The sequence below is a fragment of the Capricornis sumatraensis genome, chromosome 4, assembly GCF_032405125.1.
Source record: "Capricornis sumatraensis isolate serow.1 chromosome 4, serow.2, whole genome shotgun sequence".
In the NCBI taxonomy this organism is placed as follows: Eukaryota; Metazoa; Chordata; class Mammalia; order Artiodactyla; family Bovidae; genus Capricornis; species Capricornis sumatraensis.
The window spans coordinates 122,786,274-122,805,643 of record NC_091072.1 but is presented as its reverse complement, the minus strand read 5'-3'; the positions used below and the strand labels follow the sequence as shown (position 1 = coordinate 122,805,643).

The window sequence follows — 19,370 nt, the reverse complement described above, 5'->3', positions numbered from 1 at the left end:
TTAGTAGGATTAAACAGTGATTTTATTAATTTTGTTTATCTGAATTTTCTGTAGCTGAGTATGTATCATAAATTATTTTTATTACAGTAATTTTTTTTTCCCCAAATAGCAGTCTGGGATAATAATCAGTCTACCACAAATAACCCAAATCCAACTTTTCCCAATTCTTCTTAGAAACAGAAGCCCTTTCTTACAGGAGGAACAGTCCTGTCAATAATAGTTCGGAAGATCTCCATCCACGCTGTCATGGTTTGGTTATTCACCAGTTGAAGAGGCAATGCATACTGAAAACAAAGGACAACAATATCAGACAATAATTCCTCCCCTCTAAAAAATCTGCAACTCATCTATATAGAAAGGCTGAAATACATGGAACGTCTAACACTTGACCATTAAAATAGTAATTTCAGATGATTCAACCGAAAATTTAACTTAAAACAGCTCTATAAGCATATGTGTGTAAGTTAAATTTTTTAAATCTAGAAAATATACATGCTATAAATTATTTCTCTGAGCTCCTCCTTTTTTTCAGCCATGCTGTGCATCATCCGGGATTTTAGTTCCCCACCTAGGGATCAAACCCATGCCCCCTGCATTGGGAGCACGAAGTGTTAACCACTAGACCTCCAACGAAGTCCCTGGTACATTTTTAAGTAAAAAATAATAAAAGTAATACAGAAAGAGGTCATTTATTCAGCATGAGACTCTAGATAAGTGATTTTTTACCATTTACCACTTTGGGTGTCAAACTGTATCTTTCCAGCCTTATTGAGACAGAATCGATATATAACACTATGTAAGTTTAAGGTACACAACATGATCATTTGATACACATATATATTGTTAAATTACTTTTACAACAATGTTAGTCAATACTTCCATTACCTCATATAATTATCTTTTTATTTTTGAAATGTAGTTCATTTAAAATATTACATTATTTTCAGATATACAAGTGACTTCACTATTTTTATAGACTTATATTCCATTTAAAGTTATTACAAAATAATGGCTGTATTTCACTGTACAATACATCATTGTTACTCATTTATTTTATACACAGTAGTTAATATCTCTTAATCCCATATGCATCTTGACCCTCCCCACTTCCCTCTCCTGTTAATCACTAGTTTATTCTCTGTATCTATGTATCTGTTTCTGTTTTGTTACACTTGTTTATTTTTTAGATTCCACATATAAGTGATAACAGTATTTGTGTTTCTTTGCCTGACATTTTGCTAAGTGTAAAACACTCTAGGTCCATCCACATTGCTGCAAATGGCAGAATTTCATTCTTTTTATGGCTGAGTACTATTCCATTGTATGTATATGCATGTACATAAACATACAATATCTTCATTCATTAATCTATTGATGGACACTTAAGTTGCTTCCATAATACAGCTGTTGTGAATAATACTGTTACGAACACTGGGGTGTATATATCTTTTGAATTAGTGTTTTCATTTTTTCCAGATATATACCTAGCAGTAGAATTGTTGACCATATGGTAGTCCTATTTTTTGTTCTTTGAGGAAATGCCATATAGTTTTTCATAATGGCTGTACCAATTTACATTCCCACTAACAGTGTATGAAGATTCCCCTTTCTCCACATCCTTGTCAACATTTGTTATTTGAAGATTTTTTCATGATAGGTATTCTGAAATGAGGTGGTATCTCATTATGGCTTTGATTTACATTTCTCTGGTGATAAGCAATGTTGAGCATCTTTTCAAGTGCTTGTTGACTATCTATATTTCTTGTTTGGATAAATGTCTACTCAAGTCTTCTGCCCATTTCTTAATTGGGTTTTTGTTGTTGTTATTGAGCTATATGAGCTGTTAATATATTTTGGATATTAACCCCTTTTGCTAATATCATTTGCAAATATCTTCTCCCATTTAGCAGGCTGTCTTTTTGTTTTGTCAATGGTTTCCTCTGCTGTGCAAAAGCTTTTAAGCTTAATTAGGTCCCATTTGTTTTTATTTCCTTGTCTTAGGAAACAAATCCAAAAAAATATTGCTATGATTCATGTCAAAATGTGCTACCTGTTTTCTCTTTTAGTTTTATGGTTTCCAGGTCTCACATTTAGGTTTTTAATGTTTTGATTTCATTTTTGTATATGATATGAGGAAATGTCCTCATTCATTTACATATGACTGTCCAGTTTTCCCAGCACCACTTACTGAAGGGACTGTCTTTTCTCCACTGTATATTCTTGCTTCCTTTGTTGTGGATTAACTGACTATATGTGCATGGGTTTACTTCTGAGTTCTCTGCTCTGTTCCACTGATCTATAAGCTTGTTTTTGTGCCAGTATGATACTGTTTTGATTACTGTGTATTTGCAGTGTAGTCTGAAGTCAGGGAGTGTGATATCTCCAAGTTTGTTCTTTTTTCTCAAGGTTGCTTTGGCAATTCAGGGTTTTTGGTAAATTATCTGTTCTACTTCTGTGAAAAATGTCATCAATATTTTGATAGAGATTTCAGTAAATCTATAGACTGCTTTGGATAGTATGGACATTTTAACAGTATTACTTATTCCAATCCAAGAACACAAAATATCTTTCCATTTCTTTGTACTGTTTTCAAACTCCTTCATCAATGTTTATAGCTTTCAGAATATAGGTCTTTTACATCCTTGGATAAGTTTATTCCAAGGCATTTTATTATTTCTGATGCAGTTGTAAATAGGGATGTTTCCTTAATTTCTCCTCCCATAATTATCTTTTTGTGATGCAAACTCATTTTAATGACTTTAATGAAAATCTTTCCTTCAAGAAACACTTTTTTCAATTAATTTTGTCTACACTGTGGTATGATATCACAGTCCACTACACTATATTACAGTGTACAACTTCCCTCCCTACTACACCTTGAGCTACAGATGAGGCTTAGCACCTCTGCATCCATGCATTCCAAAACCTGCTACATGCTAAGGATATAATAAGTAAAGCTTCATTCTAATTGAGGGGGGAGAAACATTTAAATAAGAAATTACAATATGGTGTGATAAACAGAACAGATAAAAGCATTACAATATTGATAAGAGCACCCATGAGGACCATGTAACGCAGCCTGCTAATAGAAGAGACAACTTCTCTGGAAGAAGTGATATGCAAGCCGAGACACAGAGAATGAGCACAAATGGACCAGGGCAGAAAGGAGAAGGAGGGTGCTCCAGGCTGCACAGTGCCTTTAGAGGCTCAGCAGTGACAAGAGGACATGACCTGCTCATGAAGCTAAAAGAATTTCCATATGGCTGGAGTGTAAAGAACAAAGCTAAAGCTAAATATAGCATAAGATGAGGTGAGAGATGAAAGGTTTTATAGGCCAGGTGAAGAAATTAACACTTTATTCTAAATGCAGTGGGCAGTCAATTGGTTTTAAGATGGAGCAAAGAGGAAGAGCAGGCTCAGGGTTAGGGGCAAGATAATAATGAGTTCACTTCTGGACAAATGATTTCTGAAATATGTATGAAATATTCAAGAGCCCTGTACACAATAAATATTTAATAAATGCTTACACAAAATCAATTTCATTATATCATACTTTTTATAACAAAAATTTTTCTGCCTTTTCCTTTATAGACAATCATTCTTTACTTACATAAACACTGGAACTATGCCACTTAAAGCCTTCTAAATTTTTGCTTCCAGGATTCCTCACTGAAGAATATTACTATATCAGCACACAATAATTACTGAAATGGTTTAAAATGATGAGGGGTTTTTTCCCAGATTTTTTAGGTTTTTAGCACATACATGTTAAGAAAAAAAAAATTAGATTTTTCTCTCTTAGCAAACCAAGTAGAAGTAGAGACTTTAAAAAAACTATTTCATCATCCTCTGTCTTACTTACAGTTCCTGGCTATGCTTCTCCCAGTGGGAAAGGGAAGTCTGGCTCTGAATAAATGGGATATTACTATGTCTAATGGTAAGACATCTCACTGAATAAAAAATGTTTGCCCCAAAGTGATGCTCCTGAGAAAGATTTCTGAACAGAAAAACAAAACCAAAAGCATCATACATCTTCCTAGTTTATTACTTTTTAAAAAAGGAAAAAAAGGTGAAGGGATATGTTTTCTTAGTATTCTAGTTTCTTCTCTTTTCTCAGAGGTGCCTCCTTTCCCCTTCCCACTCCCCTCAAAAAGGCAAAGTTGAAAAAAACACAAACATCCTCCCTGGACTGTCTCTATTAAAAGTTTAAAAGGTGAGACTAAAAATATAAATCCTTATTAAAGTGAAATATTCTAGAACAATATAAAAGTACTTCAGTCAGATAGAAGCCAAGAACAAAACCAAACTATCCTGACTCTCTAGCTTGATGAAACTACCCTCTTGCCATGACTAAGTTAAAAGAAAAGCATGAAATAAAGCTTTAATCCACTCATCACTCAAATAGTTTAAACTGACAGCAATTATTCTTTCTCCACCCAGATCTAAATATCTTACCCAAGGCTTTCAAGAATTAAATTTTAAATATTTTTATATTTAAAACATTCCATATTAATGTTCATTATAGCTTTCAATTAAGAAAAAGGAAATTTTTTAATGAAAGTAAATGAGTCACTCAGTCTCATTTGTTAGCTTTAAATTGGGTCAAATGCAAACAAACTACCATCAATATGATTTCTCAATAAAAAAAGAACTCTTCTTTTCCTTTCTCTTCTTCTATAATTATAACTAATCTACAGGCAGAATGCTATGGACAGATTAGTCAAATCATCAGGTTTTAGGACAGTTAACTGACTTGTTTCTTCCATACTCAGACTTCAGACACTGGGGTGAAAGACATATGGCCACTGAATCTCAGCTCTGCCACTCAGATAACCTTGGACAATTAAGTTGACCTCTCTAAGTCTGTTCTCTCATAAGGATTTTTTTTTTTTAAGAAATACATGTGAGAATATATACTATGTAATTTTCACCAATAAACAATAACTGACACTTACTGAGCACTTTCGATGTGCCAGGCAGAAATACATGGCATCAAATTTGTCTTCTGCTATAGAAACTTACCTGCACAAGTGCATAAAAGATTTTCAGAATCTGTTTCTGTATTAATACAGAATAATGTGAGGAATCAGGAAGGAGCTGCATGATTTGTTGCTGAATACGAGGCAGAAATATTTGCATTGCTGCTATAAGAGGTTCTCTTTCCTCTGCTTTCTTATATCTACATGAGCAAAGACAAAACAAGAGAACAATAATTTCTCCCCCCACAAAAGAGCTATAAGCAATGAATGAAAAACAGTATTTCTAAACTATATAAAACTAAAACAATAACTTTCCAAACACTGTATTACATTTCACTTTGGATTGTTAGAATAAACCTGAGACAGACTTTAAAAGAGCACATCCCTGTTTCAGGCAGAATACCTAAAATCTTTTTAGAAAGAGTTGGACTAATTCAAAATAATCAAAAACAGCTTTGCAACTTTTCTAAATCAATTTTTCTAGTACTTAGATTAATTTTCATCATACCACAATTCTTGCCACAAAATACAGGCTGATATGCCAGCTTAAATAGATATTCCTATTATATAACAAATAATGGTGGAAAAAACAGTTGTCTCTACCGTATATTGAGAAGTTAAAATAGTTTACGAATGTATGTGCTCTTAGATCACTTTAATAGGTATAAGTCTAAAATATCCTCTAAAAATCACTTTAAAAGGAGGACTACCAAACTCTGTGTGCAGGAGCAGCAGTTCGAAACTAGAAAGCAATGCTATTGAACGTGACACTACTCCCACACTTCCCAAGCAATTCTTATAGAAACGAAACTCAGCAAAGAAACGTGAACATTTTCTACCTTGCATCCAAAAAGGTAAATGTTTGGTCTACTTAATGTGCTCACTTGAAGACAAATGTTAAGGTACCTCTCCATCAAAATTTCCAAGGAAAGCTGTTAAATAAATGGTCCTCTGAAACTAACAAATAAGTTTGAGAAGCACTGCCTGAAAGATTAACACATTAGCAGATTAAAGATTCTTTGAAAAACTGTAGTAAATTACCACGTTTGTGTTTAATCCAACATTTCCCAAACTAACCTGATTCTGCACAACACCCACAGCAGACCCCTCTATTCAATGTAATTCTTTCTAAGTAACACAAGGCTGGTATCTTCAGCCAATAGAAATCAACTTACTCATATGTCTTCACCAGTTGATACAGACATAACAAACTGCCAAGCCAGCTTCCACTGCTCTGTGATTGCAAGTAATAGTCTATCTTGTCGACTACCGCTGGCCAGTGACCAGGGAAATCGTATTTAATGATGGCACGGAGACACATTGTTAACTGGACTCTATAAGGTGGGGGGAAAAAAGTCCACAATCTAAGTAGTTATAAATATCAGGCTTCAAAGACCTCTAGTACTGTACACAAAAGCACTTTGATTCCTATTTATCTACATTATATAGTTATTTATCTAGGGTGATAAGAAAAAGAGTGGTCCTATTAAAAAAAACACCTCCTCAGTAACTCAAACTTAATGAAAATAAACAGAATGAGTGATTGCCTAAAATGTATCAAATCTTTCAAATGGTCTTATCCTAAAGATAAGCTTTGTAAAAAAAAAAAAAATTAATTAATTCATAAAAAAGTCTCCAGAAAACAAAAGACAATGAATCAACCCCAGCTCTTATAAAATTTCCCACCTTGTCATATTTTGTATTTTGGTTATCATATCCTATAGGGAAACAAAACAAAAAGTATTTTATTATTTCAACTAGACAAACTTAACCTAAAAATGGTCACAGTAAGTAAAATGGAAGCCTACATAACAGTGGGAAGCATCTCCGTGAGCCAAAGTCTGGAATCAGTCATCAGCAATTCCAGCCATGCAGTATTTTGCACCTATCAAAGCTTCCTTAGATCCTAAATTTTATACAAAGTACCAAGTACTAGCTGGAAATTCCTGAAGGGGAATGTTAAGCGCTATTTCCAAAGAAACAGGAAAAAATCAACAGGCAAGACATTAAACAGAAAAAAAAAAAAGAAAAGAAATATCTTCAATAAAACCACAAAGTTAAGTGATAAAAGATGTGATCTCATAACACTTAGGTCAGTAATCATTTCCTCAACTGGATCCCAGTCACAACTGAAAAGAAAGTGAGGGAAAAAAATTTCTCTCCTACAAACTCTCAGTGTGTCCTTACATGGTCACTTGCAAATGGTCAGAAAGTGAATCAAGCTAAATTAGGATTCCACTATGCCAAGAAAAAGATACGTATTCAGTTCAACAGCCAATAACTTGAATTCATTGAAATGAAACAAACAAAATAATGCCTTTTCCTTGTGTCTCCAAATCTATCTGCAAAATATCCTTTGCAGTACTTTTAAATAAACTTTGAGAATATTTATTTAAGAGTGGTTACAGTTAAGCCTTCAGGACATAAAAGAAGCAAAGCCACAAAGAACTGTCTCATAATAAAGATAAAGATAACCTCCTACGCCACCAGCAGCTGTTCCTAAACAACCAACAGATCATATCTGTATTCAATAAAAATGAAAAGTTTCATTTTTTTAATTTCATCTTCAGGTTGACCGTCTTAATCCTTTCTCATTCCAAGCCAAGCAAAGGATGTCTATGAACAGCGACCCTTTCATATATTACTGTGTAGAAGCATTGCTTGCAAGATTCAGAGAGATTTAAAATGTAAAGATTTTGCCAAGAAATGGACACATGATGGTACCACAGGGAAGCCAGTGCCAGACGGGCATGTGGGCAACTAACAAGAATAAAGACTATTTTCTTTCATCAGTACAACTCCTTTCTCCTCTTAATGAAACAACTGCACAAAGAGGAGTTCAATGCTTGTCACACTCAGGGATAAAGTTATATCTAATCTCTTGAAGTTAATTTCATTTCCCTACCTCGGATTCATCTGTTTCCCTCCTGCCTTTTCTAAAGAAACCTAATCACTCTCTCATGTTGAAAAGATTTGTTTTTCCTATTTTAAGACTGCATAATTTTTTTGACTCTATAGTTGTGCTATCCAATAAGGGAAGCCACCAGTTATATAATTAAATTAAAAATTCAGTTCCTCAGGTACACTAGCCATATTTCAAGTATTCCACTGGCTTCTATGCCACATGACTAAGGATCAGACAGTATGGATACAGAAGATTTCCATCACCGTAGAAAGTCGACTGGACTCTACAGCAGCTAATCTAAATTTAAAAAACCAGAGATACTTCTAGTTTATACTTTCTCCATTCTATCTTCTTCAAAGGAACAGATGCTCAGCTCACAAAAATGAATAAAAAGATAGGTAGAGTATTACAAAAGTGGTAAATATTAAAACCCCCAGAAGTCAATTTCCCTGTATCAGGGAAAAGAAAAGCAAATAGTGAAAAGTCAAAGGCTTTAACTGAGAATATAGGTTATCTACGTACAGGGATCTACACAACAATTGTAATTACATGTTTGCTTTAACTTTTTTTGTGGCTACTGATAGCAACTAAATCCTTTCCAAAATATTCTGAGGCAGGGACTTTCTGGTGGTCCAGGGGTTAAGATTCCTCCTTTCCCACTGCAGGGGGCATGGATTTGATCCTTGGTTGGGGAACTAAGATCCCACATGCCACATGATGCAGCCAAAAAAATAACTCTCTCTCTCTATATATATATATAAGCAAAGAATTACAAACGCAAAAGCAAAGAATTACAAATGCAAAAACAAATAATTAAAACTGTATGGAGTGACCATCTTCATTACTTCGTATCTCTTTTAAAAAACAAACTTGAGGCTGATGATTAAACTAATTTCCCCCATCCACATAGTCTGTGTTTCCCACAAAGCACACAGATATAGTATAATGTACCTCACTAAATCTGGAGACCGAATTATTCCTTCCACAATATTATCACGTATTTGCTGGCGATCGTTTTCATGAATATTGAATGGAAATATTGCTTCTCCGGGCGGAGGTTCTCGGTCTGGCCAGTACTGTGTCACCATGTTCTTCAAGTAAATGGCAGCTAAATTAGAGGAAAAATAAAAGCTAATGTAGCAGTAGTGAAAAGATGGCTTTCATTTAGCCTTGCACAGCACGAAAGGCTAAACCCTTCAATGCTAAATATGACACCCAGCAAAAATGGAAAATCTTATAAATAGCCAAATGGAGAAGGGAAAATGAATAAAAATTTAAAGTTTCTCTTTAGCTAGTAAAGTAAATCAAAGCAGAAAACATCTCATTAAATAAAGCTCCAGAGTTTACATGACAGAAAAATGACATAGGAACTCAAGTATGTACCTATATACTAAATACAAAATGGTCTAAATGCAACTCTACTAAAAAATTTTCAGATCATGAGCGTCATACTGTTCATAATGTCCAATACTGAACTGACAACAGGTGAAATTCTACAGCCCTTCACATAGATTGCCTTTTCTGTCTTTCTTTCACTGAGTATTATTATCCCACACTACCATTTTGAAATTTGTATGCTTTTTATAGTATTGGTAATTATTATCTAACCCTTCGGAAATATTTGCCACTTGCAAATATAACAATAGAGAAATGAAACAATATTTTCAAATATTTTTGGAAAATCTCGGGAAATCTCTTATCTGTTTATTTCTATCAAAGTACAATCATCAATGATTTGGTTTCTATTTTTTTTAATTACCTTCAACATTTAACAGGGAGAAGGCAATGGCACCCCACTCCAGCACTCTTGCCTGGAAAATCCCATGGACGGAGGAGCCTGGTAGGCTGTGGTCCATGGGGTCGCTAAGAGTCGGACACGACTGAGCGCCTTCACTTTCACTTTTCACTTTCATGCATTAGAGAAGGACATGGCAACCCACTCCAGTGTTCTTGCCTGGAGAATCCCAGGGACGGGGGAGCCTGGTGGGCTGCCGTCTATGGGGTCACACAGAGTCAGACACGACTGAAGCGACAGCAGCAGCAGCAGTAACATTTAACAAGACTTCTGAAAGAAGCTAATATACTGCTACAGAGTTCTGACAGGGAATGTAAAGCTTTCTCGCTAACCCAGCTGAGCACTGGGAATACATATGTTTTTATAATGTCATATTCTTACCTATACATAAAATATAAAAATAAAGAGAGATGACCTGCAAAGCATTATAACTGTCTTCCCTTAAGTTTCTCCTCTCCCTTCTTCCCCATTCCTCCCTTCATCTCAATTTTAACATAAGCTAAACTGGCTCATAAAAGCATTATACCACAAAGACTAAACCAAAACATGTTCTCCATTGGCTGTAATACAACAGAAATCCAGTGAAATTATGAACCTGATATCCTGTAAGCTCCTCTTTCATTAGTTTTGATTCAACAAAGGTCTGAAAAACACAATTTCACCTAAGACTTTCATTTTTTAGAATAAAAAAAATTATTTGAGACATTGAAAGAAAGAGGGAAAGGGAGAAAGCGGGGGGCAGGTGGGGGGGTGGGAAGGGAGAGAAAAGGGAAGGGAGGGAGGCAGGAGAGAGAGAGAAATGTGTCTATGTGTGAGAGTTTGGGTTTTTGTCTTTTTTTAAGTCAGACCACACAGGCTCTGGACTAAGTACCATCATTTACCCCAGTATACTTATTTTATTATGTAACCGTCATTGGCAATAAAAATACACAAACTGTTGGAAAAAATGAATAAATGATCTAAGAATATGGTCCAACCTGTCAGCAGTTCAGACTGATTTCATGAGATTAATCTTTGCAAAAAGAAAAATCACAATGCCATTTTAATCCCTACAGAACTAGTCTTGAAAATAAAAAGCAACTTTCAGACAGCAAAGATACAGACATGGTAAAATCATGGACCTATTCATAATTTATTCATTAAATGCTATTAATTTTATAACTAAAAATATTTTTATTCTGGGACACCACAAGAAATGGACTGTATAAAAGACACTGACAAACTGTATAGGTTGCAAGAAACATGCAGTTAGTTAAAATAAAACTGAACTTAATGTAATAATTTGAAAACAGAATATTAATTATGCTTATAATCATGGATTACTAAACATAATAAAGGGAAAATACCAAAAATAACTGAAACTCTACCAATAATCTAAAAATATCCCTTTAATCATTTAATTCAAATGTCTATCTAACCATATGCCAGAGCTAAGTAAAAACAAATATCTTAATTCTTCATAAAGAAATTAAGTATTAAAATTTGTTTTTCTGCAAAAATAACTTCAGCATCTTAAGTTTGAAATTAACTTTAAACCATACACGCATTTCTCCCCTTTTGAAACACAATGAATCATCACGTACACTCTATGTTCTGGACCCAGAGCCACCACCACCACACAGATCAACTGGGTTCTATAATATCAAAGTGGAAAGGATGCAATCAAACTTAGTGAAGCGGAATGCTATGCTTTTTGAGTCGATATTTCTAAGTTTTCCTATTTTTCATAGTAATTTGGGAGCCCTTCTCCCCTTCTCTCTTGTTATTAATCTGTTAAAGGCTAAGAAATAAGATAATGAAGTGTGTAAATTATATCTAAAACAAGACTAAATAGATTCTGAGTAAGAGCCATAGAGTTTCATACAAATAAGACACATGAATTTTAACAAAAGAGAATCTTGAAGTGCTTCTGGACTAATCAAGCAACTTCCTGTTAATTTCTAGATTCTGTAATCTGAAACACTGAAGTTACCACCTTGATAATGCTACTAAGTTTACCAATCAAAAGGGAAACAGTGGAGCAAACATCCAAATTTATCTTGTTTAGCTTGCCAATATCAAAATATTACAGTTATTTCCATTTCTTACCAGTAAAGTAATAAAGGACCCTCACTAACAAGCTTTATTGATAATAGCAAGAATATTAATTGCCCACAAGCAAAAAAAAAAAAAAAACAATATTTCACAGAACCATGTCTTTCCACTTAATATTACAGCATAACTTTTACGAATAGGCTGATTTTTAAAAATCAAAGATCACAACATTCTGTTTTAAATGTCATGCTAAAATGACAAATTGTCTGAGGGTCACCAAGATTCTTGGGGTACCTTTGTATTCTAATAATAGGTTAAACAGAAGAGAAAATTTATAAATGGCACTTAAATTTAGGATAGTTATAATGCAGACTTCTACACAGTATATACACAGGCTATATAATAAAATGGATGCTCTAAAGTAAAAAGTTGTCCTAATGAATTAGGACATGATCAACAACCAAGAGAAACTCTGTCGTGTGGCTAACAGATTTAAAATCTACATAAATTATAAATAAAAATTGCTTTTAAATGCTAATTACATTTTATATTAAAACTTAATTACCTAAGTTACTAAGATTCAAAGTTGTATAGAACTGGTGAGGATATGGGAAACCCAGCATTCTAATGCACCATTGATAGAAAAAGTAAGCAAATGCAACTTGGTGCTAAGATTCAAAATTGTAAAAGTTAATATTGTTAATATCATTAACCTAGCATTTCCATTTGTTTCATCCTGTGAAACTATCTCCACTAGTGTCCAGAGATATGTGTTCAAAGATGTTCATTTTAGTGTTGCCTCTAACAAAAACAATAAAAAGGGGCAATAAGGGACATGCCCACCAGTATCAGATGGCTTAAATACACTATGGTAGTTCTAATTCAAAGAAATACAGAAACAGAGGATGGGACAAACTGAGAGTAGCACTGAAATATATACATTACCATGTATAAAGCAGATAGCTAGTGGGAAGCTGCCATCTAACACAGGAAGCTCAGCCCAGCGCTCTGTAGAAGGGTGCACCGTAGAAGGGTCGGATGGTAAAGGGGTGGGAAGGAGGTTCAAGAGAATATATGTATACTTACAGTTGACTCATGTTATTGTACAACAGAAACCAACACAACATTGTAAAGCAATTATCCTCCAAACAAAAATAAATGTTTTTTAAAAAAGAATATATAGAGGAATGGGAGTATAGAAATCTCAGAAATATACTCTTTAAAAAAAAAAAGAAATACTAAATAATTGTACAAAGAATGAAGTATATGTATGTGCACTGATATGGAATGATCTCCCAAGGGTATATGGTTAAATGAAAAAAAAAAGGAAATTACAAAATAGTATGTGTAGTACAAACAGATTTTTATTACTTTTTAAAATCAGCATATCTACAGAAAAAGAAAAAGAATTAGAGAACCATGCACCAAAGTTGATAGTAGCTATCTCTCGGGGTAGGTTCAAGAGCAATCTAATAATATAAATTTTGTTTTTTTGAAACAGTTGTATGTCATATAAATAAGACTTATTAATTTAATAAACTGCTTTAAGATCCTTAAAAATACTATTTCTATTGCAAAGCTTTATAGCAAATTCACAATGGCCCTATAAACACTTAGGTTATTAAAGTAAGTTCCATTTAGCAAAATGTGGTTTCAAAACAGCCCTATTTTATAAAACAAACATTAAACTGAGAATTGTGATTTCAAAAAACTTACACTGAAGTCTCATAAACCTTATTAAAGTAAAAATAATTCCAGCATGAATGTTTTTCCATAGTTCCTTCATAAGAAACTTATCTTTGCCATAAGATAATTTAACCACAAAGGGATCGTTTAGGAAATCATACATATTTTTCCAAAATTTAATGATTCCCTACTTTATTCTGTTACGTTCAAGTAAAACTACTTTTATCAGCATGTAGCGTATAATTCCATTTCTATAAAATTGTTCATCTATCCTTCTATCTGAACACATGCACAGAGTAATGGACACCTAAAGTAATGAATGTAGGTTAATTTTTTTACTTTTTTCTGTGTATTTTTCTATATTGCCAAATTTATTTATGAGTGTATGTCACATAATTTTTAAAAAATCTCTTCAATCATATAAATTAGCTACTGTCATTTTATCCCCGTCACTTGAAATTATTTTCTTTCCAGGACTCTTCATGCTCCATTTTTAACCTTCTGGTTTCTGATGACCAGTTCATTTAAAAAAGGAAGAAGAACAATAAAAAAAATCAAGGAACTACCCTAAGATCCACAGACCCAAAAGCAAGGTTCACATTTATAACAAAAGTTCTGCTTCCCATCATGCGGTTAGGAACACCTGTGCAAACCTTCCCCCTCCACGATCTGACACATGGAATGGAGCCAAATTCATATACACAAATTCATGATGTTAATCTACGGGTCTAAACACAAGGCCACCAGGAATCATTAAAAATTAGGGAGATAAAGCTATTAAAACTGAATAAGCTAAGAGGAAAAATGCCAAAGTTATAGAGAAAAGGAACTGTATTAATAGCTAGAAGGGAGAAGAGGACAGAAAAAGCTATGAGAGATTTAAGAGCTCCAATATGAACCTCTAAATTTCCAGGGAAAAAGACAGTCAGTTTTCAAGCCATGAGAAATACCTCATGTATGTTTCCTATGTTTTCAAAGAAAGCAGATATTTAGAAATGAAATAAAACTCTAGCTCTAGTTTTACCCATAAATAATCTTAGACAGGACTGAAAAAACCAACTCACCTGCCTGGCGCACTGGGAATTCCACATGCTCAGACACTATAATCCGAAGTAGACTGGGGGCAAAATTGATAATCTTGTAAGACTGAAATTACAAAGAAATATTTTATTAAAAATAGGGCAATACAAGTGAATAACTGTCAGCACCTATGAATACATTCCTGTCCAAACAAAAGAAAAACTTTTAAAGGAAAAGAAACTCATCAAAGCAAAATAAAGATTACCACAATACAAAAAAAATTACTTAGAATAAATCGATGAATAAAAGAGTAAGAACACTTTCATGTTTTTTTATATATTGTCAAAATGTTCTCCAGAAAGGGTATAGCAATTTATGCTTCCCACAGTAGATTATATGTGTGCCCATCTATCTAATATAGAGATTAGCATTATCATTCCTTCAAAATTTTTAATCCTTATTCATATTTTAAATTACCCTTATTCTAGCTTGAATTTTTTTCCTGTCGGTTGGCTATTTGTTTTCTTCCACAAATCCTTTATTCCCCTCACTCTTCTGTAAAAGGAATATTTGTTTTACTCTTAATAAATTCTAGGAGCTATTTTATGAATTTAAAACTTCAAATTTTTATTTGATTCATACTCATACATTGTGCTCAGTCGCTAAGACATGTCTGACTCTTTGCAACCCCATAGACTGTAGCCTGCCAGGCTCCTCTGTTAATGCAGTTTTCCAGGCGAGTGACTTCTACAAGTGTTTCTTTCCAGCTTATTTGTGCTTCAATTTTGTTAGTACTTTTGATGAAAAGAAAACATGGGCTACAGAAAATAGAAGATCCAACAGAGAAAATGAACAATGGCTCTGCATAAGCCAGTCCAGCTTGCAACAGTGTATGTACCTCAACAGACAGGGTTGAGAGCTCTGTCACCAGCTGCCCTCTGCTGCCAGAGCATCTTTTAAACTTAGCAGTGCCCAAGTGAGCCTGCACTGATGAAGTGCCTACTGCCTGGGCCATTTCTCCCCATAGACATGTTTTACTCTGACCTACTCCTGAGTTTGGCCATGGACTACAGATGCAAAAAAAACAAAGAGAGAGAGAGCAAGCAGCCTATTCCTTCTGACCATATTCCCTCCAGATGTCTAGTACCTGGACCACATTACAGGCCTGCCACATTCCCAGAGCTTACACTTGGCCATGCCTGCTGACATTCCCAGAAAAGACTCATAAATTCTCAGTGAGACTAAGCCAGATGATGTCACAAGGAGTCTGTTCTGCTTACTTCCTCCCTAGAACCTGGATCTATGGTGGCATCCCTTTCGGTGCACCACTAGGTTTATGCACACTACTCCTTTTTTTTAATTTATCACCTTTCCTATTATTTATAATAACATTCATTGAGATAAATGTTTAACCAAAAAAATGGAGAAAATTGGCATATTTAAAATATTGACTCTTTTCATATTCATTGGAAGGACTGAAGCTGAAGCTCCTGTACTTTGGCCACCTGATAAGAGCCTCAAGAGACTCACTGGAAAAGACTGAAGAAGGTCAAAGGAGAAGAGGGTGGCAGAGAATGAGATGGTCAGATGGCATCACCGACTCAATGGACATGAATTTGGGCAACTCTGGGAGACAGTGAAGGACAGGAAGCCTGGCATGCTGCAGTCCTTGGGGTCACAAAGAGTCAGACACAACTTAGTGGTTTCAATTATAGATAAAGAATTTACTTCATATACAAAAATTTAAGATTCTGCAGTTTATAGAGGATGAAAGGAACAACAATTACAAGATAATTCAAAAATTTACTCTTGTTGTTCAGTCACTAAAATAACTGAGGGACCCTAATCCCCTGTGGTAGGTTACCCACTGGTTTATCCAACAAAGAAGGATGTTACAGTGGTGGTAAACGATAAAGCATACAAAACGCGACATTAAAACCATATTTATTAAAAGGTTATGCGACATTATACTTTGGTCTTCTACTTACAATTCAAAAGAATACTTAGAGCATATTACAATCCAAAGCATTATATTATACTAAATATAAATGCTAAATGAGTGACACAGCAATAATCTACTTTTAGAAGTTGCAGAAGTAGTTGTGGTCTGTAATGAGTTGGGTGGATATGGGGCAGGGCAGAGTTAGGTTGGTATGGACTTGGACTGAAATATCAGGAACAAAGGGGCTTCCCAGGCGGCACTAGTGGTGAAGAACCGACCTGCCAATGCAGGAGACCTAAAAGACACTGTTTTGATCCCTGGGAAGATCCCCTGGAGGAGGGCATGGCAACCCACTCCAGTACTCTTGCCTGGAGAATCCCATGGACAAAGGAGCCTGGTGGGTTACAGTCCATAGGGTGGCAAAGAGTTGGACAGGACTGAGCCAACTAAGCATGCACACACCACGAAGAAAAGGGTATGGGGTCCTAAATATCTCTTGCAGTTCTGCAGGTTTTCCACCTTCCCTTTCCACTTCTATAAAGTCAGCTGCGCTTAACATACTGATGACTCAGAAACAACACTAGCATAGGCTAACAGAGGCAGAACAGTACAACAAGAGAGAAAAGATATGATCCCTGTCCACACTATCAAAATAACATCTGGCCACATTGTGAAGAGAAGGGGGTCATAAACAGGCCAACTCCCCTGTTCATACTAGCAGAATGCAAGTTCAGCTCTTGCTTTGTTCCTCCTAACCAACCCCTGGATTACTACTCTTCCAACTAAGCAACACACAGTACTTTTACTCTGCAAAGCCTGGGACAGGTACTGACCTTAACTTTCCCCTATTCTGAGAGAGAGTCCTTTTCTCTTTGAAGCACTAATACACTCCCTTTAGGCATCAGTTGAACTCAACCTTCTCTCCAGAGTCAGTTATTTTCACTCTCATCCGGGATTGACACTTAACTCCACCCAGATTTCCCATTAAAACAATCCCTTTCAAAGATTCACAAGAGATATCTGCACTTCAAAGTCAATTCCATCCAGGGAAAACCTAGGACACACTTACTTAAGACAGTCATTCTCACACTTTAGGAAGCACAGAATCAGCTAGCTAGTTAATTAAAACACAACTGGGCCCCATCCCCAGAGGTTCTAATTCCTTAAGTCTAGAGTGAAGCCCCATAATGTGCATTTCCAACAAGTTCCTAAATGATGTTGACGTTGCTCATTCTGGGCAGCACTTTGAGAACCACTAATTCAGGTGTATTCCTTTACATTTTAAGGATTACTGCAACCTCAAACCTGTCACTTTATTCTAGGGGTAGACCTTAATTCAGACTTTGTAGTGATCAGTTTATGATTCATTCTTAGAGGTGAGCAGGAAAATACAACCTAGAGTTTGGGATCATTAAATTTGCCAACGTCGGTGATATCGCTGGAACAAGGTCAAAGCTAGTTAGCAAGAATAAAGGAAAGGGGATAAAAGAAAGTCTCACACATTTTACCGTTTTTTTAAAAAAAAACCTCTACAAACTCTTACTATTCGGCGTGGCTTTCGCAAAGCACCACCACCATAAAAACTGCCTATTATTCCCAAAGCACTCTTCCGGCAGCATTTCCCCAGCGCTCCAACAAACTCTGCCACTCAGTGTAAACGGTCCTGCCAAACCCCACAGAAGCAGGCGAATGGACAGGGTTTCTCACAGCAACACCTAAAAAGGTCTGGGTCTGCAGAAAAAAAGAACTCAGATTTGAATTTTAAGTGAATTTTCCCACCAACTCGGCGTACTTAAGGAAAAGAAATCACATCCCGAAAACACTAGCAAAGCTTGCTAAAGCTTCTTTCTGCGGACCAGGCGAGCTGAACAAACTGCACCGGGAAGAAAAACGACAGGAAAAGATGCAAAGGTGGCCAACAGGTGCGTGAGCCGTTGAGAAAAGATCCGGGGAGTACGGTACCACCGGACGCGGGGGCGGGGGCGGGGGTGGAACCGGCCGAGACACACGTTGAGGTCCGCGGTCCGGGGTCCCGGGTCGGGGCCCGGGTGGGGGTGGAGATCAGGGGCGCCGAAGAGGGAGAGCCCGGCGAGGCGGCGGAGGGCCCGCTCCTCACCTGATTGAGTTCATTCTCGGCCGCAATCCGCAGCTTCGGGTCGATGGTGCCCTTCAGCGCCTGGATGATCCGGTTGAGGTCCATCTCCCCAGGTGGGGGCTCCGCGGCCCCCGGACCAGTAGGCCAGACTGCCGCTTTAGTTTTTCTTTGGACCCGCTCAGCCTCCTCCTCCGCGACCCCTGAACTACCTCACTCCTCACCCCCCGCCACCGTCGCCACCTGCAGCCACTTGCTGCGCCACTCTGACTCCGCGCCCCTTGTCCTCCCTTTCTACCCCCCACAACTCGCTCTCCATTCACCCTTTTACGACAGCCGGTGGGAGGCGGGAGAAGCAAGAAGAGGAAACGGCGCCTCCTTTACGGCGGCCTCTTCCCCCGGGCATGCTGCTATGGCCGCCCCCTCTAGCGGCCACCATGCTGCTGTACGGAAAGTGGTCTCGGCTTCTTTCCAGCAGGGAAACCGGCTCACTAGCTCCAACAGGCGGTCGTCGTGCTGCCCTACGGAAAAGAACTTTCCTGCCATTTCCCTTTGGGAGAATCAAGCTCACACGGTCTCTTTACAGTTGCTTCCAAATTAAGCATATATGGATGGAATGGCACTTTTTATTAGTCTGAAAATTCTTTGGGTATTACAACTGAGATCATCTGCGTGCGTGCTAAGTCGCTTCAGTCGTGTCCGACTCTGTGCGACCCTATGGACTGTACCCACAAGGCTCCTCTGTCCATTGGGATTCTCCAGGCAAGAATACTGGCGTGGGTTGCCACACCCTCCTCCAAGGGAATCTTCCCTACCCAGGGATTGAACCCTCATCTCCTATGTCTCCTACATTGGCAGGCGGGTTCTTTACCACTAGTGCAAAGCTGTCTCTGTGGGAGCCATCATTCGTTCATTCA

General features: G+C 36.6%; 1 protein-coding gene across 1 annotated transcript in view; it reads right to left on the bottom strand.

Moving 5' to 3' along the window:
• Positions 1-18,561, bottom strand: part of IPO8 (importin 8) — a 68,169-nt gene extending 49,608 nt beyond the window's left edge. The window contains exons 1-6 of the mRNA XM_068970430.1: positions 18,478-18,561; positions 14,464-14,545; positions 8,836-8,992; positions 6,155-6,313; positions 5,023-5,179; positions 195-284 (exon numbers count right to left, since the gene is read on the bottom strand). Of these exons, the coding sequence (XP_068826531.1) occupies positions 195-284; positions 5,023-5,179; positions 6,155-6,313; positions 8,836-8,992; positions 14,464-14,545; positions 18,478-18,561 (729 nt within the window). The remainder of the gene's footprint in view (positions 1-194; positions 285-5,022; positions 5,180-6,154; positions 6,314-8,835; positions 8,993-14,463; positions 14,546-18,477) is intronic.
• Between the last annotated feature and the right edge of the window lie 809 nt (positions 18,562-19,370).